This window comes from Osmerus eperlanus, chromosome 9 (assembly GCF_963692335.1).
Source record: "Osmerus eperlanus chromosome 9, fOsmEpe2.1, whole genome shotgun sequence".
Taxonomy (NCBI): domain Eukaryota; kingdom Metazoa; phylum Chordata; class Actinopteri; order Osmeriformes; family Osmeridae; genus Osmerus; species Osmerus eperlanus.
In genome coordinates, this window is record NC_085026.1 from 8,017,497 (window position 1) to 8,042,183 (window position 24,687).

The 24,687-nt window shown below is 48.2% G+C and overlaps 1 protein-coding gene across 1 annotated transcript in view; it reads left to right on the top strand.

The window, feature by feature from the left end:
- Positions 1-4,198: 4,198 nt before the first annotated feature.
- The window catches only part of myo10l1 (myosin X, like 1), a 33,587-nt gene continuing 13,098 nt past the window's right edge, over positions 4,199-24,687 (top strand). Inside the window, exons 1-7 of the mRNA XM_062468761.1 lie at positions 4,199-4,635; positions 13,463-13,561; positions 21,158-21,316; positions 23,161-23,348; positions 23,987-24,121; positions 24,237-24,361; positions 24,583-24,596. Of these exons, the coding sequence (XP_062324745.1) occupies positions 4,615-4,635; positions 13,463-13,561; positions 21,158-21,316; positions 23,161-23,348; positions 23,987-24,121; positions 24,237-24,361; positions 24,583-24,596 (741 nt within the window). The 5' untranslated portion in view covers positions 4,199-4,614. The remainder of the gene's footprint in view (positions 4,636-13,462; positions 13,562-21,157; positions 21,317-23,160; positions 23,349-23,986; positions 24,122-24,236; positions 24,362-24,582; positions 24,597-24,687) is intronic.

The window sequence follows — 24,687 nt, forward strand, 5'->3', positions numbered from 1 at the left end:
GGTCAGTTAATATCACCGTGATCAACAAAAGCATAAACAGGACTTTGCCTACAGTTATGGAATGGGAAATTAGTGTGTGTGTGACGAGCTTGTGGTGTGTGTCGCCTATCAGTCTGTGAGAACCTTTTCTGTTCATCTCAAATAACAGAACTCATTAATACAACAAACATGGAGATATCCCATGATCCACCTCAGCCGCTCAACAGGAAATGCCCTACAGTACGTGCACCGTCTGACCCAGGTCACAGGACATCATCCAGCTCCAGCATGTGTTTGTTGTATGGTTATCTGGGTGTATGTGTGTGAGTGTGTACGTTTGTTCGCATGTGTGTGTTACCAGAGAACAGAGTATCATATACACACATGAATCATCATGCATCATGCACTGTTCCCCCGAGGGACTATCATGTCAGTAAAAGTCATCCAGACGGTCTCTTCTTTCTTTTCTCTCTGGAGCAATGACCACACACAAATACACACGTCAACTCCCGGCCTCATTCCTGAAGGAAACGGAGGACAGAAGATCTCAGACACCCGCTGGATGCAGACTTGGTGCTCTCACATCATTAAGTGTCTTCCAGAGGAGAGATCAGTGATATCACATATAGTGTCACAGGATGTGGGACAGAATCCTTTTCTACACGGCCAGTACATATATTCTCTTCATCATTTGCCCTGTTCTGTCTACCATTTCATAATGCTTTCTTCCCTGACCTTTCCTCTTTCCGGAAATCCTCGGACTCCTAATCCACACTAACACCAGTCTGGTCTCCCAGATTTGGGGGATCCTACCTATATCTGGCCTCTGGACAGGCAGATTACTGATCAATACTGGCTGATTGATTGTTGATGAAGGGAAAGACAGGGAAGCATTGGACTGGATTGTGGAAGTGTGATCGCATGTGTATACTACATTGAAATTGTTTGTGCGTGGTGTGTTAGTGATGAAACGACTGTGTGAATGTGGTTGTGTTTCGGTGTGTGTGTGTGTTGTGTGACTAATGTTTGAATTGTCTGGTTCAGACAGCAGTGGTGGATAGAGTTTAATATCTGTCACTAATCGAATACAAATGACATTTGGGGATGTTTAGGAACCTCATCTGGTTCATATTGAATTTGCTGCCGTCTGTGCTCTGTGTGGGATGTGCCAGCATGTCTGTAGTAAACATGTGGGCTGGAAGGAGATCCATGTCTGTCAGTGAGGCCTTCTGACGCTTTCTATGTCATTGTTTCTTGTTTAAAAATGTTCAACAGTCATAAACGATTCCCTGTCTGGAAAGGGAGAAAAGAACAATGGAAACCGAGGAAACGGAAGAGATAGAGAGGGTGGGGGTGATAAAGAGAAATGTATTGCCTCTGGTCCATAAAACTGATTGGCTGTGAAATTGGGAGTGATGAGAACAAGACTCACTAGACAACCTGTGATCTCCAAAGGACATGCAGACACACAAGTGTGTTTGTATGTGTGTGTGTGTGTGTGTGTGTTGATGGCTAGTGACGTGGATGGAGGACTCAGCCTTCAGCTCATTGGTAATCTGTCGACATTCTCTACCAGACAACCAGAGAGTTATTGATGATCTATCCACAACACACTCCCTGATTTAATACATGCACACACTCTCCCTGATTTAATACATGCACACATTTGCTCACAGTTGCATTTTCAAACACACACATGCATGTGCCCATGCCCTCACACATACATACACACACACACACACACACGCACACACACACACACTTATACTAAGGAATATTGAGTGGGATGAGTAAGCAGAGTAATAACCCTCAGGGTGTGGTATTTCCCAGAATGCATCACTGTGGGTCACTCAATGCTCTACTGGTGTTGGCATGGCAATTATCCTAGTGTGTGTTAATGGTGTTTGTAGTGTTGAGAATGTGTCCTGTAGATGAATCCCTTATTTGGTCAATAGGTTTTATGCGATCACAGATACCCTTTTTGCTTAAAGGTGTGGTACAGTGTGAATCTTTGTTTCAGCATGTGTGTATATGTGTTAGTCTCACAAGAGATCACGTAGGTTCTTCCAAAAGGACAGATTGTACTTGTCAAGTTATTATTAAGGTAGTCTAAGGTAGACAATATGTCTTGTTTTATTCACACTGAATCGTTTAATCTTCTAAAATAGGCCAAGGGAATCAGGACACCATCCAACTATCTTTCTATTTCCTTGATAAACTCTGTTCTGATGGCTGCCTACAGTCATATATCTGCTCAACCTCTAGACTTACGAGCATCCAACAACAGTTTGTTTATGTTTGTGTGCATGTGTGTGTGTTTGTCTGTGTGTGTGCCTGTGTGTGTGCACGTGTCTGTGCTGGTATATTGCTGCCAGCACAAAAGGGGGCCCTGGTGTAGGGTGGAGTTGTCGAGCTGTCTGCGTGATGAAGATGGAGAACAGAGACACACACGCACAGGAGAGAGGCCCCTATTTTCCTCCAGGGCTCCAAAAGGGACTGGCTGAGCAACACAATGCCTTGCCCCAGAGAGGCCTCACCCTGCTGGGCTACAGACTGCAGCACCTGGCCCCTCGTTCTGGGCATCTGGAGAGAAGAACCACACACACCAAGTCACACTGCTAACAGCTGGTGTGTTCGGATCCATTAAAATCAGTTTTATGTACGCTCATGAATATTCCAAATGAACCTGGAGAGGGAGGTCTGAGTTACAGAGTTCTGTTTGTGTTTTCTGGATATTTTAACTGAATCCCAGATAGCAGAACGCTACTGGGACTACTGTTGGGCATCAGTGCTTCAGTCTTGTGGCCCTTTCCAGTTTCTTTTGAGGGGGAGTTTTCAAGTCTCTGATCCTTTGTGCTTGTGTGTGTTTGTGTGTGTGTGTATGTCAGCCCTATCATCTTCCTACCAAGGCCCCTGAGCGACAAGAGGGGGCTTTTTAGGAATGATCACACAGAAATATTAAGTATGTGCGTGTCGTCATGCACTGAAATGAAGCAGTCAGTTGATCTTAAAGGGGATTTAGGATGATATGGTGACAGCTCCACCCACTCAGCTAATGTAGACATCATGATGTCATGATGTGAGTGTGTGTATACACAGTTCAGTGTGAATGTGTGTCAAAGGGAATGCTCCTTTCTGTATTGTTAGGAATTCTGCCCAGGCACAAAATCTATTTCTATTTCTAATCCATATGCAGGAATAAATTGAAGACAATAATTTCCATATTTCTTACTGCAAGGAAAAAAACGGAATCTGTAGACTCCATCTGTTCAGGTTCAATCCTTGTAATTGTTTAGACTATTATTTTACAACTGAGACTGACTGGATCAACATGAGGTGATGATGGTTACAGTAATGATGCCCTGAAGTGTGTAACTAGATTCTGATGTCTCCCTGTAAAAGTTGACTGGTAGCGTATGTGTAGCTTTGGTGAACCATCCTGATCTTGTGAGCTCATGTTTTAATTCAATTGAGGAAAACACATTAATTAGCTGCGTTAGCGCAGCGATTAGCCTACTTTACCAGGCCATTATGGCCATCTCAGTCATTGAATTTGACATCAAACATTTTTTTACGTAACTCGAGGAGGTTGGTGGTATGAGGGGGAGGGGGGGGGGAAGCTGGGTGTGACAGTTGACAGAGATGGGGGGTGGAGGGGGTGGCACTAAGGAGGACAGATGGGATGACACTCTCTTTCATCTGATCTGAAACCAGAGCGATGTCAGTCTCTTCTTCACCTAATGTAGATGATGTCTTTAACCACAGATGAGGGGTTGGGTTACCTGACCTCTTAGCTCGAAACAAACAACTGTATTAATGTTTGGCTGTTTATAATGCTTGTTTCTGAAGTATGTTTGATAGCTTATGGGAACCCCTTTGTCAATATCTCTTCCAAAGCAGGTTCTGGTCAATGCTTGTTGAGTTTTGAGTTTCACAAGAATGTCTTTCTCATTGTCTGTCTGCCTATCTTGTATGTTTATTTCCTCTGCTTACTAAATTTATCAGAGGAATTTGACACTGATCTCTTTATTCAGTCTGTGTGTGTATATTAGAAAGAGAGAGAGAGAGACTGGAGGAGAGAGGGATAAGGAGAGAGAGAGAAAAACTATAGGGAGGCAAGGCTTCTTCACAGTGTATGGCGCCGCCCCACCGCCCATCCCTGTGTAGACAAGCTCATTCAGCCCCTGCATGGACCGCTAGTCGCACACACACACACCCACACACACACACACACACACACGCACACACCACCTCCACACACGTCTATACACATGCCCGGCGCTGCGGTGCGGGTGAACTGAATGTCGAACTAGCACCTGCAGCAATCGAGGGAATTACCGTTTTTTAGGCTATGTACCAGCTGCGTGGCGTGGAATTTAACTTGTAGTATAGCCCATCACACGGAAACACTAACGGAAAGAGTGTGCGTAACCTCTCCCTCTTGCTGTGCAGTAGCTTATACGGTTAGAAAGACAGGGGCTGGTGAATGGAACACATCAACGGACGGTGCTATCACCTCTGTCCCATTCCAAGAAATACGTAGACCCGGTGATTGCAGTGATTTAGCCAACCGGTGTACCGAGTGAGCGTCGGCCCATTCGCGGACTGCACGCGCGCTCGGTAGGAAAAGGGAGGATGGAGGCGTTTTTCACGGAGGTAAGCCAGATAAATGTGTGTCACCGGCTAGGGCTGGACGGTAAAACGGGATTAGGCTACCACATATTTCTAGGCTGTTGATGTTTATGCTGCACTGTTCGTGTGTTCTAACCAAATCATTTTGAATTCTCTGCACGTCTGTGTTTTTAATCACACCTTTTTGGTAGGTGTTATTAGGTGATATGCCTGGCATGCCGAAAGCACTCGCTTAAATAAGCATATTGCCTTGTGAAAAGTAGTCTAATAGAAAACGGGTTTAGCACCGATAGCATTTAATCGCACCATGATAACATATCGACATTTCGTTGTAGATGTGACAATAATCTGTCACCATGTCTCAGGTAGGCTGTGGGCCCACCGACATTAATATCAACATGGGCTTCCAGATTTTATGGTCCTGCATTGAAGCCTCGAGCCGTGTAGTTTAAACTGCCCTCTCTATTTATTCACACTCGGGGGAGAGTAATTGGCTAAAGGGGGCTATCGGAGTTTAAGGCTTTGGCTCTTCATAACAACTCGGATTAATCCCAATCTGGTGAGGGGGAAAGCCCTTGGTGTGTTTCTGTTATACAGGGCAGGTTAGGTTATGAGAATAGTGCGAGACCGAGAGGTAAACCCTTGCCGGTCTTCTTCGCCATTGGACGGTCTTTATTGGCTCTGAGGACGGGAAGGGGTTGGTAATATGATGGCGGGGTTTGAGGAAGGGGTGGTTCTGTGGAAGAAGAGAATGGGATGGGGGTGCATGATGAGGGCTTGTTTTGAGCGCCCCTCCATGGAAAGTGGGCAGCAGGTGAGATTAAATCAAGGGTACCGCAATGGTTGTTATCAATTGAATGCATCATCACACCCTCTCGCGCGTGTCCCTTACTGAATGATTCATGGGGCATTTACGACGTCCGGCACTTTGCTTGCCAATACCATCCTGTCGGATTGAGAGAGGGGGAGAAAGAAAGCGAGAAAAGCGTTCTTGTATTTTGGTGTTGAAATCGCGTTGTTACCGTCTCTTCAAAATCAATAGGCTAATGTACTGCTCTCTCCCACCGCTCACATGCAGTCACCTTTCTTGACTGACCGTGGGTCTTCCCGTAAACTGGTCTGAGATAACCACACAAATTATTCCACTACATAGTGTTTTAGACGACAAGGCTTCTTGTCTCCATTCACCACTGAAAGATACAGTAGTGAAAGTGTTGCCCTCTCAAAGCCGCCTCTCTCCATTTTCTTCTTCTTTCTCCCTCCTTCCCTCCTCCACTCCATCCATCATCTTGGGAGAGTAACTTGCAATACAGTTTTGGTCCTCCTTCCTAAACACACAAACACTCAGTGATGTCAGTGTGTGTGCGGCAAGACCTCGACCCCTATGTCATATCGCAGGTTGTCATTCTCACTAGGGGGTGTGTGTGTCTGTGTGTGCACGCCTTTCCCTAACTGTCTGTGCTATGGCGGACACTAGGACCCAGAAACCAATTTGTCCGGGTCTACCTTTTTCTGTTGTTGGAATGGGATACCGAGGTGTGATGTGTTGAGTCATGAGGGGTACGATCTGACAGTTGCAGCGAACACCTGCATGTACATGAGTCCATGTGTGTGTGTGGGATAGAAAAGACACACGGTACCTTTGGGATACCATGGCAGCGAAGTCAGGATTGTGACAGCGCACACAGAGAGGATTCTGGTCAGAGCTAGTACAGACATCCGTCTCCTGTGTATTGGACCCTATTCCTGTAAGGTAATTCCTTTAGGCTCTCTGCCTCTTTGAAGTATTGATCCCACCTCATTGATTCAGAAACCTCAGCGACCCCCCCCCCCTACCAAGCCTTTTTCGACCCCCAGCCGAGAGAAAGAGAGAGAGGAGGAGAGAGAGGAGGAAAACCACTCCTCTCAGGCCGAGAACCAACTGTATGAGAGCGAGGAGTAATTACAATGAAGTGGGCTGTAAATTCTTACCATGACAGTTATGAGTCATGGACCGACAGACCCTCAGCTCTTCGGCACTCATTCAGGTTATTTCTTTCCCTATCCCTCTCTCATATATCCATATGTTCCTTCTTTCTAAATATTTGTATTAATATTATTCTCTTTATGTCCCCCACCCACTCTCTCTCTCTCTCTCTCTCTCTCTCTTCTCTCTCTCTCTCTCTCTCTCTCTCTCTCAGTCAACCCAAACATGAAATGTCAGGTGACATCACACTGTACATCACACCGTATCTTTCCCAAGTTCTATCTTTGAGAACAAGTATGTATGTGTGTATGGAAGTGTGTTTGTGTGTGTTTCTGGTAGGTTTACAGTGGCAGGTGTGACTCAGGCACAGACAGGTGTGAATATGCATGTACTGTAACAGCTTTGAACATGGATCCTTCTAGGTCAGCTGCTACTGTGTCAGCATTTTCTCTCTATTTAGTTCACGCTTACTTTCTCCATCCTTCCATCTCTTCCTCTTTCCACCCTTCTCTCTTCTCCCCCCCCCCCCCCCCCCCTCTCTCTCCTCTCTCTCTCTCTCTCTCTCTCTCTCTCTCTCTCTCTCTCTCTCTCTCTCACTCTCTCTCTCTCTTTTTCTCTCTCTCTCTCTCTCTCTCTCTCTCTCTCTCTCTCTCTCTCTCTCTCTCTCTGATGTCCATCCAATCCTCATCTATCTTGCTGTGCTGTCTGTATCTCTCTCCTCCATGACTTTCTCTCTCTCTGCTCTCCATCCTTCTGTCATCACTCTTATTTTTTATCTGACTCTAACCCATGTCAGATGAATCCCCCTATCACTTTTGACCTCTCCACCTCGGATTTTAATTAATTCAAATGAGATTTAATGGCACGATAAGCCACTTCTGCAGTATGCTGCATACGTAGTGTAAAGTGTTCAGTGTGGGGCCTATAGCATGTAGTGTATAGTGTGTAGGATGTGGCCTATAGCATGTCGTATAGGCTGCTGGTTGAGCAGAGAGAGCATTCACTGGAGATGTGTGACCTATTTTCAGCAGAACCAAACACATTTGTTCTGCTCAGAAGCTGCATCAGCTCTCTCTCTCTTTCTCTCTCTCTCCCTCTCGCTCTTTCTCCTCTATCCCTTTGCTCAATCTCTCACTCCCTCTGTCCTCTATTCCCTTGCCGTCTCTCCATCTTTCCTCTATCTGTTCTCTCTCTCTTCATCCTTCTCTCCTCTAACCCCGTACAATCCCACTGTTCCTATTCTTGGTGCCTCTCCAGCTCTCTTTCGCCCCCCAACCCCCCCCCCCCCTCTCTCTCTCTCTCTCTCTCGCGCGCTCTCTCTTTCTCTCTCTCTTTTATGCGTGGGAGCAGTTCTCTGCTTATGAATACCATTACAGCCATTTCACATCCTTATTCCAAAGAAGTTCATTCCTTCTTCCTCACAGGATGCTATCTACCACTTTACTAAACACCAATACACCTTCTCTCTAGCAGTCAGAACTTCATTTCCCAGAACCCCTCTCTCTTAACACATCAACTCCCAGCATCAACCCTCAAGCCAGGGGATGAGGGGTTAAGCACAAAGAGCCTGTTTCCATGGCACCCTGTTTCCATGACATTGCCGAGGAGTCCTGTTGCTGGGACGAGGGTGTGACTGTAGTTTAATCCAAGATGAGAGAGAATGTCATAATTAGCCAACTGTTCATGATCGACCTCTCAGAGAGGATTAGAACCAGTATGTGTGTTTTTGTGCGTGTGCACGTGTGTGTGTCCATACTGCCAGGTGTTTTACACCTACAAGACAGACTAATCCCTTTCACGGACAGGTGTGACCATAGCACAGGTGACACACAGAAACACACCGTGACCATTCCGAGCTGAAACACACACACACAATGACCTTTCTGATATTGAACACACACACACACACACAGATACACACACAATCACCAGCTTTCTCCTGCCCAACACCCTAATCTGCTAAGAGCATCATCTTGCTGTTAGTATTATCACCTCTAATGGACAATTCTGACACAGTCTGGCCCCTCCTCCATCTGACAGGTGGGGGAGGAGGGGGGGGGTGACCTGGAGCCAAGAACGTCTCTCGCCACTCTGACGGTTACTGGTGGCTGCCATGTCACTGTTACAGACGATCATTACATTGCACAGCGCCGTGGTCTAGAAAAATGTACGAGCTAAGTTGAATATAATGTCATTAGGGACCCGTTAAAAGGCCAGTGCTCTCATATTCACCGCTTGAACAGCCCTATCCCAAAAACGGACGCAAAGCAAATGTGACTGCAGTGGCAACAGACATATTTCAGACGGGCTGTTGACCTCCTGAGTGTCTGTCTGACCCCGGCTAATGGAGGAGGTTTATTGTGAGAAACTCCGCCCATCAGTTACACCCGCCCCTCCCCCAGGAAACGCATGCTCCCCCCCCCATCCAACCTCCTCTCATAGGTACAGCTGATGGAGCGACGGACAGTAAAAGAGAGAGAGATGAGGGGCCGCGGAGATGAGGGAGGACACTGGAGGAATAGGTTGCAAAAGGCGAAAGAATTGCGGGAAACCAGAGGAAGAGAAAAGAGGAAGACCTGGAGGTCTATTTAGGTGGTTCTACTCAATAGATGTAATGGGACTGTTGGGGCGTTCAGGGAGGTTGTAAATCCCAACCCCCTCCCTCCCTACACACACACATACACACACGTGGCTTGTTCACCCTTGACTCCCCTGTCTCTGGAGTCCAGCCCCCGCCCCCCCCCCCCTTCCTGGTTTTCTGTTTCCTGTCTGTACTCTGACTCTGGTTCACCATTACCTTCTGTCTGATCAGCTGTTTCTGTCACCATTTATTCATGCATGATTCTCTCGTTTTACTCCCGCCATCGCCCCTCGACCCAGACCCCCAATCTCTACCCTAGCTCTCTCTCTCTCCCGCCCTCTTGTCGTTGTCTCTCTCTCTCTCTCTCTCTCTCTCTCTCTCTCTCTCTCTCTCTCTCTCTCTCTCTCTCTCTCTCTCTCTCTCTCTCTCTCTCTCTCTCCCTGAAAGGCTGTCAGATCTGCAAGTGCTTCTGTGATGGTGTGATTACATCATTGTCTTCTTTCCTCCCCCCCTCATTCCTCATCCCTATGTCTTTCGTTCTCTATCGCTCATCTTCTTCAGCTCTCTTGTTCCCCCTCTCTCTTCCCTTCATTGCTGTCTCAGGGAGGTTACACTGAAGAGTTGACCTGCAATCAGGACACGGATATGTCATGTTTGTGTGTGTTTGTGTGTGTTAGTTGTTCGTGTCATTAATGGTATTCTCAGTCGAGCTGAATGTCACCCTGACGTGACTTAATGCAGGAACTTCATCACGTAAGACACTATTAGTCATCGCCTCTGACTGAACCAGCTCTCCTTGACTCAGCGAGTGTGTGTGCATGTGTGTGTGTGTCTGGTTAAATTGCATGTATGCAGGGGTCGACTGTGAGTGTGTCTTTTCTGGTGCTAAGTGTGTGTGCATGTGTGGCGAGAAGTTGATCACGTTTAGGCCTGCTTTGTGAGTGTTTGCTGTAGCATGAGGGGTCCTGAGAGGGAGGGGTCCTACATCAGAGGCTGTCTGCGGGGCAGTGCCTCACTCAAAGGGCACGGGGCGTCTATGTGATCGCCTGAGTGGAAACATGACCCTTATCATTTACGTCTAGCACACACATTGCCATTCCCTGCTCTGAGCCGAGTGCACAGGGTCGGGTTTGTTTGCGCGTGTGTCTGTGTGTGTGTGGAGAGGCAGATGTTAGGGGCCTATACCTACACCTAATCACTGGTTGTTCAACCTATCTGCAATTTGAGTCCAGGTTGTCCAGGTAGTGCTAGCATCCTGGCCTGGTTTGGGGGAGGTCAGAGGTCAGGGGTAACGTGGTGATTGAGGTTGATTGAAAAGGAATGGAGAGTTAAGAGTGTTGGCTGTCCAGTTTGGCTCGAAGTGTGTATGTGTGTGCGTGTGTGCAAGTATGCATGTTTGTGAGTGAGTGTGTGTGTGTGAGAGAGCAATTGAGTGTGTGTGAGTGTATGTGTGTGTGTGTGTGTGCGTGAGTATTTGTTTGAGTGGGGATGTGTGAGTGTGTCGTGTTGATGGATACAGGAGGGAGATGCTGCAGGGATATAGAGAGATAGAAGATAAAGTGGAAGGGAGGGCCAGGTGTGAGGTCAGTGTCAATCACTTTTCACAAGACCTGCTGAATGTGTTTGTGTGCGGGGCGGGGGGAGGGGAGGGGGGGGGGGCTTGTTGTCATGCACAGCCGACCCTGTCTGTCTGGACTGGTAACAGACAGGGGGAGGAGTGAGAGAGGATGACGGAGTCTGGAAGGAGCAAGTGGGTTTTAAAGCTGGCAGGTCATTTACAACCCCCCCCCCCCTCCCCCCAAGAGAATGCATCCCTCAGACACAGCAGATCGATCTTCAGCTGGAGAGCAATTTATAGAGAGAGGACAGAAAGAGAGATAGAGAGAGGACAGGAAGAGAAAGAAATAGAGGAGGGACAGACAAAGAGAGGAGAGAGATGTGGGAGGAGACAGAGCCGGAGAGAGAGGGAGGGGGACATGGAGAGTTACGGGAGATTTTGGGGGTGAGGATTGAGTGAGTGATAGTGTATGCATGCTTTGTGGCAAAGGTCAGACTAGGGGTTAGGGGTGAGGCATTCAGTCATAAGTTGGGTCAAGGGTCATTGTTTAAGTAAAACAGGAAGTACTGAATAGGAAGGTCAGGAAAAACAGGAAGGTCAAGAGGTCAGTGTATTGTCATGGTGATGGCTGTGTGTGTTGGAATCTGCCAAAGAGATGTAGGGCCTGAGAGAGAGAGAGAGAGAGAGAGCTAGACAGTGAGACAGTGAGACAGAGGGAGAGAGAGAGAGAGAGAGAGAGAGAGAGAGAGAGAGAGAGAGAGAGAGAGAGAGAGAGAGAGAGAGAGAGAGAGAGAGAGAGAGAGAGAGAGAGAGAGAGAGAGAGAGAGAGAGGAGGATAGACTGAGAGATTTCGAGAGGCACAGTTGTGAACAGCGGAAAAGGCAGAAGGGAGAGAGAAAGAGAGATAAACAGTTTGACACAGCAAGAAACTTGCTCCTTGTAGAAAAAAGTGGGATATCAACATTCAACAAGCCGTGTTCCTTATTTTTTACCCTTTGTCTCTCTTAAAAGTATGTATGTGTAGTTGCTCACCGTGTAGTGTTTGTGTGTGTGTAGGAGTGTGAGACTGTATATTTGGCATGACTGATGGTGCTAAGGGCTCTTTCTACAGGATTCATTTAAGCATTGTTCAACCTCTAGCTCTATCCTGATTCACTCAGCTGGGACATCTGAGTGTGTGTGTGTTCTGTGTATGTGTGTGTACGTGTGTGTGTGTGTGTCATGTGTAGTTTATGCCTGGTTAACTAGACTGAAGCAATGCTGGCTTCCTTTGTCTGCACAGTGTGCGTGTGTGTGTGTGTGTGTGTTAAGTGGCTGTAAGGGGTTGCCTGGGGGTGTGAGCCATCTGTTGCTAAAACAATTCTTCTCCTCTTTCTCCACCCCTCTTTCTCTGTCTTTCAGATGCAAATATCTGGTCTTGCATATAGTGCTGGTCTGCCTCCTCCTACTCACCATCCACTCCTCACCTCCACCTACCACTCCTCACCTATAACTACCACTCCTCACCCCTATCTCACCTCTACCTACCACTCCTCACCTATAACTACCACTCCTCACCCCTACCTCACCTCTACCAACCACTCCTCACCTATAACTACCACTCCTCACCCCTACCTCACCTCTACCAACCACTCCTCACCTATAACTACCACTCCTCACCCCTACCTCACCTCTACCAACCACTCCTCACCCATAACTACCACTCCTCACCCCTACCTCACCTCTACCAACCACTCCTCACCTATAACTACCACTCCTCACCCCTACCTCACCTCTACCAACCACTCCTCACCCATAACTACCACTCCTCACCCCTACCTCACCTCTACCAACCACTCCTCACCCATAACTACCACTCCTCACCCCTACCTCACCTCTACCAACCACTCCTCACCCATAACTACCACTCCTCACCCCTACCTCACCTCTACCAACCACTCCTCACCCATATTTACAGCTCCTCACCTCCACCTACCACTCCTCACTCCAATCTCACTTTGACCTCATCCCTTATCATCTAAACACTTTAGTGTTTGAAGGTCAAAACTCAGTTTTGTTCTCTATGGCTGTGGAATCTTCTTACCTTAGATTCAGGATGAATTTGAGGTTCTCTCCACTTGCCTCTCCTCACCCTGCAGTGACACTCATTCCATCTCTTCCCCTCCTCCCCTCCTCCGCCCTGCCTGACAGTGCCTGGTTAGGGTCTAGAGGTCAGAGGTCACCAGCTCTGTGTGAAAGAGCTCTTTGTCTATGAGGGTCCGACCGAACAGAACACACTTCCTCTGACCCTCTGGATCTGTCTCAGTGTACACACACACAGACACACACATGCACACAGAAACACACGCAGACACACACACATACACACACACACACACAGACACACACACAGACACACACAGACACGCACAGATACAAACACACACACATGCAATCACACACACTTCATGCAGACACACACACCTACACACTTCTGGGGCTGTTGCTCTGTAGTCCAGCTGTTTCGCTCTTCACTTCCCCTGAAGCACATCTGCACCGTCTGTCTGTGAACACACACATTCACACACACATCAGTGAACACAAAAAAACACATATTCCGGTCACACTTGATGAACCATTTACCTAAGCCCCTGCTAAAACTTGTAACTGTAAACTAGAATTGGTGTTACGTTAGGGATAGATGCACTGTGAATAGTGTGTGTGTCTGTACCGCATCAACAACTCTCTGTGTGTGTGTGTGTTGCAGGGGACCCGTGTGTGGGTCAGGGAGAAGGAGCAGCTGGTCCCCTCGACCGTTAACTCCTGTGCTGATGGAACCCTCGTCCTCACCACAGACTACGGAGAGGTAAGACACACACACACCTACTCACTCACTCACTCACTCACGCAAGCACATACACACACGTACAGGCACACCTACACACTCTCTTTCACACATAAGCACACGCATACACACACAATATCAGTGGCTGGCCTTTCATACACAATGACATGACCTATATTAGTCATAGGGAGGGGTACGTTTGTATTGTAACTGAAAGGTCTGTAAAACAACCTGTGTGTCATGCAACTGTTTCAGGACTGGGCACGGCTTGTGTGAAAGTACCCAGTTCTCATCAACGGTTGAGTTTCAACATGAAGCAGATTTTGTTTACAGGCTTGTTTTGTTTAAGGTTAGAAGCTATGAGGTAAAGGGGTTTGGGTTATGGGATTGAGGGATCACGTGAGAGGTGAGAGGCTGGAGGTAAATGAGGGTTAAAGATGATGAGAGGGTTAGAGTTGATGGCTTCAAAGCACTGAAGTCTAGTCCTCTCCACCACTGCCAACTATACCTCCCTAGTGCTCCAGTTTATTGTCCCACTTTCATCCCCTCCTCCTCCTCCTCCTCCTCCTCCTCCTCCTCCTCCTCCTCCTCCTCCTCCTCCTCCTCCTCCTCCTCCTCCTCCTCCTCCTCTTTCTCTTCCTCCTTCTCCACCTCCTCCTGCCTATTAAATATGTAAATTCATCTTTGACATACATTCTCTCGCCAGAGAGACCAGAGGAAGACTGGCTAGAGATTGGATGGATCGAGATAGTCTCACAAACAACACAAACACAAGCACACGCACACCCTAAATCCACTCTCTCACTCAAGCCCTCGCCAGCACCGACCACAGAAATGGTATTGAATGTTGCTGTCAATCTCATTAGTAGCGTGTGCACGTGCGTAATCCGTATTTGTCTGAACACACCGACACACACGAACACAGCTTCTGACTGGGTGGATGGAATGGTCTTCTGATGGCTGTTGCGGCGTGTTTGGCACACACACGTCCGCTCCAGTTGGCAGAGTTTAGGCAGAGCTAATAATATAACGGTCTCTGCTGCACCCAATTCAGGGCTCTCTCGCACGCCCTCGCTCTGAGAGTCACTCCCAGGTGCGGATTCAAATAGTTCACATTCTCATTACCTTTACCATTCCTTAAGGATTCAAGTACAGATTTCGATTGGTGTTGAGATTCAGGTTATAGGTTTGAACAGCAACTTTTGGATGAGAGTTGCAGCTGAATCAGTTGTGGGAATTTGACCTCCCCCTATCACTCCCTCTCCTCCCCTCCTCCACCATCCCCCCTCCACCAACCCCTGCTGTTTAAGCACCAGCTCTGCTGGAGGTAATGAATAGTTAATAGAGAACCCGCAGGGTGGGGAGGGGGTTGCACACTTACACTGTAATAAAGGATCTGAACCCTCCCCCCCCCCCCCCCTCCCATGCACACGCACACACACACACAATGCTAGACTCAAGGACAGGTGTGGACTTGTTTGTGTCCCATTCAGGGGACGAGACAGCTTATCTGCAGCCTTATGATAGTGAGGAGAGTTTTGTATGTGATCCAGACCGGAGGTCAGCTGTGTATGTACATCGACATTATCGATGGAGGATGAAGAATGCTGTGGCGGTGGGGTGGGGTGGGGGGAATTCCTACTAGAAGAGTTACCATGGAGATGGTCCAGTGCCAGGATTTGCTTACATGATAGGCTGCTGGTGTGTCATCACATGCATACCCACACACACACACACACACACACACACACACACACACACACACACACACACACACACACACACAGGTAATGTTAGTGATGAGTTACGGTGAGACAGAAGAGTCATGTGACCTGGATTTCAGTAGCTAGCGTGAAAGCTGTAGTGAGAGCTCACGTGAGCAGAGAGCATGCTCTAGGGACTTCTTGTTCTACATATACACACACACACACATCCACATGCAAAAATGCAAACTCCCAATGGCAAATATCTGCTTTGAATTCACATATTTTCATTCCATTCCATTCCACACACACACTCACACACACACCCACCCACATGCATACACACACCTGCAACTCATCAGTTAATGTGTCTCCTGTTTATTCTCCCATTGTATGTCCCAGACAGTCAGTAGGTACTGTACTGTACTACTGCAGCATGTATGTATGTATGAATGCTCTCCTAACCCACTTATCTGAGACCCCACCCCACCCCATCCTGAGTCTGACAAGGTTAGACTCAGTTACTCTGCTGCACATCACACATACGTAACGGGATTAACTCTCACACACACAAGCACACACAAGCACACATGCACACATACAGCACATACAATTCCCTCCCTCCCTCTCTCTCTGTCTCTCCCCCCCCCCCCCCACCCATCTCAGTGCCCGCTGGATGGAGATGATCATGAATGTAGGATGATGACACATTAGTGCATTACAGTCTCCATCACTCTATCGACCTGGGCTGTAGTAACAGTCTACCCCCCTCCCCCCTCCAGAACCACCTCTCTCTCTCTCTCTCTCTCTCTCTCTCTCTCTCTCTCTCTCTCTCTCTCTCTCTCTGTCTCTCTCTCTCTCTCTGTGGGCAGGGCTGCCTGTTCACAGACCTCACCCAAAACACATGAACCTCCATGTTCATGTGTTTACTGGGGTCTGTACATTCTGCTGTTGGGCCTTTTGTAAAACGTGTGGATGTACTCAAACTCTATAAAGAGGATAATGGGTGCCAACAGCTGTTGAGTAGGCTGATTCCACATGCTTTTGCTGTAAGCCCGTTGACGTATAACTGGGGGTCAGTGTGTGTGTGTGTGTGTGTGTGTGTGTGGGATGGAGTGAGGGGGGGAACCCTCTCAGCTGTGCAATGGCCAGCCACAGAGTATCCTGGTAGCCAGATCCAGATGCTTAGCGGTGTCATCAGATAGAAATCGAATTAGCCCTCTGTGCCGGCCTGCCTGTTTGCCAGGTTGGTGGTACATGCTGCCTGTTGCCTAAGACAGAATCAACCTCCCCCACCCATGTCCCCCACCCTCCTGTCCCTGACCAGCAGGGGGGCCCTCCTGACTGAGTGTGGGGTTAGAGAGGCCAGGTACTGGAGATAAAGACCCTGAGCCCTGGTGAATGTAACACGGCACATCCTCCTCCTCCTCCACTCTGGAGCGAATATAGGTCACTGTGCCCACAGCTCTCTCTCTCTTCTTCTCTCACTCTCTTTCCTCCCTGCCTCCCTCTTTCTCTGTCCTCTCGCTCTCTGTCTCTTTTCACCCCTACTCGCTCCTCCTGTCCCTCTCTCTGCTTTTTATCTCTTTCTCTCCCTAACATGTGAAGTCAGATGAAGAGGCTGTCTCCCTTGGCTCTCCTCCTGAATCATGCAAAGAGGCTTCAGACATCAGAGAGCTTTACAGGAAAACCAGTGCATGTGTGTGTGTGCCAATGGGCCTGTGTGTATGTGTGTGTCCAAGCAGCAGTGCTACTGGCCCTCTCTACCACCCTCCGTGTCCCAGAACAGGATCTACAACCATAGAAACAAATTAGACTTACTTAACCATGCTCCACTTCACCCCCCCCCTCCCTTTTCTGCTCTCTCTCTTTACCCTTCCCTCGCTAACTATTTTTTCCCCTCCAATACTCATCGTAAATTATTAAACATGAGCTATCCGAGTTTAGAAAGTGTGGGTTGCTGCTGCTGTGTGTGTTGGTCCGTGTGTGTGTTGTTCTATGTGTGTGTTGTTCTGTGTATGTGTGTGTGTGTGTGTGTGTGTGTTTAGTGTAAGCTGAATCAACATTCACACACCAAATCCGCTCTGAAGCAACCGGAGGGCAACTGAACAGAAGGGGCGTTAGAGAAAACCTTTCTCTCTCCAGTTTCCTTGCCTCCCTCTAACCTGGGGTGCATCTTAATAGTTTATGGTGACACCCTCCCCATGTCTGCTTTAGTGCAGATGAAGGAAAGAATGCGAGGTAAAGAAGACATTTTGGATGATTGATATCGAAACCCTCTATTCTTGCATTCTCATTGGCGTGTCAGTCATCCGCCAGTGAGCATGTGTGTGTTATTTGTGTGTGTGCATGTGTGTGTGTGAGGCCTTATCTTTAGCTCCACTGTAATTTGGTTGGAAGGGTAAAGAGACACTTGCCTTGTGATTGAAACGGCTCTCAGTCCCAAATTACGGGGCTGGTGGCTTAGATAGAGCTGGCCATTAACTAAGTGTGTGTGTGTGTGTGTGTTTGAATCCCAGACAGCATGAGATAAAGATGGAGAAAGAGGGAGAGAATTTATTTGTCTAAGATTGAGCTGGTAAATGTACGTCTTTGCTGGAGATGAAAAGGGAGAGTGAAGACAGGGGATATTTGGAGTGGGGGACGGGGATAGGGGAGGGGGAGGAGGAACATGAAATGTGAGAGGAAGATGTGAACGAGAGTGGGGAAGACATTAATGAGATGAAACAGAGAAAGAGTGGAACAGTGAGCACCCAAGGAAGTTAGAAAAGGAAAAAAATCTGAGAGGAGGGAGAAAGGGATTGTTTTGAGAGGAGGGGAGTGAAATTTGATCAAAGAGAAAGATGGGGACTTTCAGAGAAGAAAGAGGAGGAGGATAGAGGAACACAGATAGAGAAAGAGAGAGAGAGAGCGAGAGAGAGAGAGAGAGAGAGAGAGAGAGAGGGGAAATAAAGTAGAAAAGAGAGGAGCTTTAGACTAATGGACTTGAAAATAATCTGAGAGCTGCTCTCATTGTGTGTACGTGTGTATGTGTGCGCGTGTGTGTGTGACGCCCTTTACAACAACTTGCTGGCGCTTTGCTCCAGAGTGATTCCAGAGTCCTGCTGGAGACTGAGACTGTGGTCTCGTAGAAGTGGGTCTCTGGTCCAGCGCACAGCTGTGTGGGGCGTGACCAACATGCATGTTAATTATCATACTACACGGACCGGCATGTTTCTCCCACCATCAACACACACACACACAAATGCACACCATGCGCGTGTGAACGCAGACACACAGTCACACACAGTGGCATTTCTCCCACGCTCGGGGGAGAGCAAAGCGAGGTCGGAAGGATCTCCAGCACGACGGCCTCTATTTGCATGCCTTGTTAAAGAAACATACAGTACTTGTCATTGCTTCTTGGGTGGAGAGAGGGATGTGCGACAGCAGAGAGAGGAGAGGGTGAGATACAGGATAGAGGAGAGGAGAGGAGAGGAGAGGAGAGGAGAGGAGAGGAGAAGAGAAGAGAAGAGAAGAGAGGAGAGGGGATGGGAGAGGGGAGAGGAGAAAATCAGATACAGGATGGGGAAAGGAGTGGAGGAGTGAGAGGAGTGAGCGAGATACTGGATGTAGAGAGATTTCAAGGACAGGAGGGTTGAAAAGGAGTGATTTAGAGAGAGAGTTGAAGGAGGGAGCATTCTGAAGGAGCACTGCTCCAACAGTTGTCTTGATGAGATGCTTAAACATAACCTCTGGGTTAACAGCCACACGCTTTAGATAATGACCCTCCATCAACAGAAACCGTAATGTGTATGTCATTGTGTAAGTGCGAGAGAGAGTGTGTCTGGTGACCTTCATGAAGGATACACCATAAGGAGAAGAGAGAGTTTCAAAGTAGAGGCAGAGAGGACCTCCACAAGACCTCTGTCAGTGACCTCCGTCTGAACCAGGCCTTCTGAGGATCCTGATTGGAGGGTTTATCATTGTGAAGAGGACGAGAGAATTAGGGTGGATTTAGACCAAGGGTGGGTAATGTGTTCTGGAGGATTTGGAGCGCGAGTGTGCTCTCACTGTCTCAGAGACAACAGGCTGATAGGAGAAGACATTGGATGAGAGGGAGGCTGAGAGGGAGGCTGAGGTGGAGGCTGAGAGGGAGGCTGAGGTGGAGGCTGAGAGGGAGGCTGGGGTGGAGGCTGAGGTGGAGGCTGAGAGGGAGGCTGAGGTGGAGGCTGAGGTGGAGGCTGAGGTGGAGGCTGAGGTGCAGGCTGAGGTGGAGGCTGAGAGGGAGGCTTAGGTGGGGGCTGAGGAGGGGCAAGGAGGAAAAGGAAAAGGAGACATGAACTTGGAGAGAAAGATGACTAGACAAGAGGACAGGAAGGGGAAAGAGGTAACGCGATGGGTGGAAGAGACGGAGAAAGGAGAGGAGATGGATGGGTGATGGAGGGCGCACATACTGTTCATGGGCAGTACTTGCATACTGTACACACACACATACAGATACACACACAGACACACACCTACACATGAAGTGAAACGGATTAATTTAAGAACATGACATGTCAACGCCCACAGCCTGCCTCTCTGCCCGGCCGCACAGCCTGCCTCTCTACCTGGCCTCACAGCCTGCCTCTCTGCCCGGCCTCACAGCCTGCCTCTCTGCCCGGCCTCACAGCCTGCCTTTCTGCCCGGCCTCACAGCCTGCCTCTCTGCCCGGCCTCACAGCCTGCCTCTCTGCCCGGCCTCACAGCCTGCCTCTCTGCCCGGCCTCACAGGCTCACACCACAGCTGCTGTAGTTACACACCCACACACAAACACACACACTCTCGCACACACACACTCTTTTTCTCTCTCTGTCACACACATCCAGGCACACAACAGATGAAGCTAGCTGTAAGACTGAGCTGACATAATAACATCCAGCTGTGCTAAAGGGGCTCAGCTTCTATTCTTAGACCACGTCACATCAATGGAGCCATCGAAGTGACCTTTACTTTGAAATAACATGACATTCATCTGCCATTAGAGATTGAAGGTTTGTAGGTGCTCATTACGCATACGGCAGGGAAACACGCCCACAACGATGGCTGCGGTGTGAGGGGTTGAGCGGAGGGATTCTAGTGTTTTCTGTGCAGTAGTTAGTACTGTTAGGTTAGAGGACTGCGTAGATATCCTCCATGTTCACCTGTTATGTGCTACCAAGTGATTCACAGAGCCGGCCGATCCCTCACTTCCTCTCTCTTCCTCTCTCTCTCGTTTCCCCCCTCTCACTCCCTCCACTGGGCTTCCCTCCGCTCTTGTCCCCTACTCTCCAGTTGCCATGGTAACGGACGACATAGGATGGCGGGCAGGGGAAAGGGAGCGAAAGGGAGATAGACAGAGATAGAGAGCGAGAGAGAAGATGAATCCCTTATTCTATTCATGGGCATTTGCGTCATGTTGCATCACACTCACGCTCCCTCCGCTCAGAAAGGCTGACTGTCCCTCCACTCTGTACGGGCCTGATGTTCTGCATGTTGAACATGAGCTTTCTTCATCTCCTACCTGAAGCCTGTTGGCCTACATATGCTGTTTATTTTCTGCTAGTGTCCACTAGCAGCTAACCCTGCACTGTGTACGTGAACACCTGTATCTGCCAAATACGCAAACTTCTTATCCAGTGACAGGGAATGAGGCGTGTCGTTTTATAACATGCATTCTCTCTTCCTCCCTCCTCTCTCTCTTCATCCATCTTCTGCCCTCCCTTTTCTTTCTTTCTTTCTTTCTTTCTTCGTTCTTCCTCTCTCTTCCATCTTCCATCTTCCATGTCTTCCTCCCTTTTCGTCTCCCTCTCTTCCTCCCTCTTCTCTCTCTCATCCTCCCTCTCTCGCTGTCTCCCATCTTCCCTTTTCTCTCTATCTTCCTCCTCTCCTCCTGCCCCCCCCCCTCCTCCAGGTGCTGTACCTGCCCCAGGCTGAGGTGAACCGGGAGCGAGTGTGTGCCATGCACCCGTCCAGCATCGATGGAGTGGAGGACATGTCGAAGCTGGCTGAGCTCCACGAAGCTGCCATCATGCACAACCTCTACCAGCGCTACCAGAAGGACAGCATCTATGTGAGTGTGTGTGTGTCTGCGCGTGTGTGCCCATGTGTGTGTGTGTGTCTACGTGTGTCTGCTACTGTTAGTCACACACTACACATCTCAATCCTCTGCTTCAGAAGTTTCTTCAGGGATTGGTCTGAAATCATCGCTATGTGACAAATCTGTCACATGTGATTTGTGTCAGAGAGAATGAGGCGTCACGGCTACCTACTCTAATGATGTCTGATGTCTTAGTTATCGGTTATGTCATGTCTGGCTGTGTAGGTATGTGTGTGTGTCGGGGGTATGTTTGTGTGTCTGATCCAATACCGTATAAGGCAGCCCCCTCCTCTACCCTTCTTGTAATCTCAAATCTTGAGGCTTTTAGTGGCAAACACAAATCTTATCAGTTTCATCTTATGTGTGTGTATGTATGTGTGTGTGTGTGTGTGTGTGTGTGTGTGTATGGGAGAGAGAGATAGTGAGAATAAACCACACACCCATAAACATACACAGAGGCATTCCCACACATGCACAGACAAACGCACACACGTACGTGCACAAGTACACAAATCGTCCTCTCTTTGCAGAAGTCCTCTAAGTGAATCACATACCAGAGTTTTGATGAATGGTCGTAGTACTTTGTCTGTGTGTAACAGCAGAATGCATTACCCAGAAAACTCCATTACCTATGCTGCCCTAGGCTCCACTTTCATCCAGAATGACTTGACCCTCGATTAGGACAAGCCCAGTCTGCAGTTCTTAAACTCACTCACCCTGCTCAGAAAGTTCAGTCAGATATACCAAGGGAAGATGTTCTGAATGGATACATTCAGCCCCAAAACTTTTGAAAGCTAATATTCATCTCTCTCTTTCATCTCTCTTTCACACTCTCTCCTCTCTCTCTTTCTGTAACAATAAAACTGCTGATAACAGATTGTCTGGAGGGTATAGAGTATATCATGGAATTCACATGTAATAAACAATTATACAGTATTTTACTAACTAGACTATGCAGTAGAATAGATACAAATGACTGATAAACAGACTCAAACGGAAACCCCTGGAACCCAGCAGGCTTACTGCAGAGCACAGGGAGCCAGGGACAGAGGAGGCACTGTGTGACCTAATCTAGATGATGAAATATTGTCCTTACATGGATTTCCCTTAAGCTGATCATAAGAATGTCCCCTCTGTGGCCCAGGTTTCTGTGTCAGAGAGGAGTGTGTGGGGCCGTGGTTATGTGTGTGCTTATGTGTGTGGGTTTGTGTGTGGGAATGTGTGTGTCTGCCTGTGTGTGTGTGTGTTTGTGTCTTCTTGCCCGAGACACAATATGCACAGACGGCAGAATTTGATATGATGGGAGGATCGCTGACCTGATCTTTTTCTTTTTTTCCGTTGCCATGGCGAGGGCAGTAAGCAAGGGCATCTCAAACTGAACACAACACCACAAAATCCTCTCTTCCTGGTGGATCTTTAAGAATACTTCACAATCCGGTCTTAATCTTTCATCAATCTTTTATTGGGCCAACCACTTATGTAACATCATTTGATTGGTTAATGGCATTTTGTGCAAGCCTTCCTTTAGTCCATCCAGATCAATAGGAATTGGAGAAGAGAGGGAGGATGTTAAAACCATCAGTCAGCTAATATCTCCAACACCATGGTTTCCTCCTTTCCTCTAATCTCTCCCATTCTTCCTCATCCTCCCGTTTTTCACTAAGCCTGTTCGTTTCAACTCACCCACAGTGCAGACAGTGACTCAATAATGTGAATGTGTGTGTCTGCATGTGTGTGTGTGTGTCTGCATGTGTGTATGTGTGTCTGCATGTGTGTGTCTGCATGTGTGTGTCTGCATGTGTGTGTGTGTGTTCCAGACCAACATCGGCAGCATCCTGGCAGCAGTGAACCCCTATAAGCAGATCCCAGGGCTGTACGACCCGGAGAGAGTGGAGCTCTACTCCAAACACCACCTGGGCGAGCTCCCGCCCCACATCTTTGCCATAGCCAATGAGTGCTACCGCTGCATCTGGAAACGCCACGACAGCCAGTGTGTCCTTATCAGGTGAGCTTCCCCTTGGATGAACAGGCGTTGGTTGGATCAATAGGTGATCACATAGGGGACCACTAAAAACAATGACCTCAATGGCTGAATGACTATGAGTATATAGGGTAAGATAATCATGGATTCTGCAGGGTAGCTGACGGTTGTTTTCCAGCCCTTCTCCATTAGAGAAGAGCTGTCTGTGATAGACAGACCCCTGACCAGAGATCCAATCAAGTTCAATGAAGCTTCACTTGATAACCTATTTAGACCCTGGACTTCCTCATCTATTAACCAATCACAACTCACTCTCAAGTCAGATGCCATTTAGATCAGAATATCAGACAAAGGTCATTGTGTGTAACCTTGTGTCTGTGTGTGTGTGCGTGTGTGTGTGCGTGTGTGCATAATTATGTGGGTGTGATTGTATCTGTGTGTGCTTACTCGTGTATGTGTGTGTGTGTACCTCTTTGTGTTTGTGTGTGTGTGGTTGTGTACCTGCGTGTGTGCTTATATATGTGTGTGCGTGTATGTATGTGTGTATGCTTATATGTGTGCCTGTATGTGTGTGTGTGCCTGTGTGTGTGCTTATATGTGTGCCTGTGTGTGCGCGTGTGTGTGTGTATGTGTGTGTGTGCCTGTGTGTGTGTGTGTCCCAGTGGGGAGTCAGGAGCTGGGAAAACTGAGAGTACCAAGCTGCTGCTCCAGTTCCTGTCAGTGATGAGTCAGAACTCTGCTGGGACGCCCCCTTCAGAGAAGACCACACGCGTGGAGCAGGCCATCGTACAGAGCAGGTACACACACACACTCATACCCATACATGCACACAAACACACCGAGCGCTCTCACGTGTGCACACGCACAGGCACACACGCTCACCTCTGTGCTGGTGTGGCTCTGTCTGTGCAGCCCCATCATGGAGGCGTTTGGTAACGCCAAGACCGTGTACAACAACAACTCCAGTCGCTTTGGGAAGTTCATTCAGCTGCACTTCTCTGAGAGCGGGAACATCCAGGGAGGCTGCATCATCGACTGTATCCTCCTTTATACCTCCACAGTCCTTTCATTCTCCTCTATTCCTTCACCACGCGTCTCTCTTCTCTCCTCCTCCTCCTCCTCTCCTCTCCTCCTCCTCCTCTCCTCCTCCTCCTCTCCTCTCATCTCATGTTTTGAATCCCTTGAATGCACATTAAAGGGGAGGGATCTTGGGAATTCTGGTTTCTATTTTATGTTTTCTTGACTCTTTCTCTCTCAGATTTACTTGAAAAGGTATTATCATCTCCCTCATGGCTGGTGCTGAAAACATCACGTCTCAAATGAAATCAAACCCTTATTAACCATACATTTAAAAAAAAGCTAA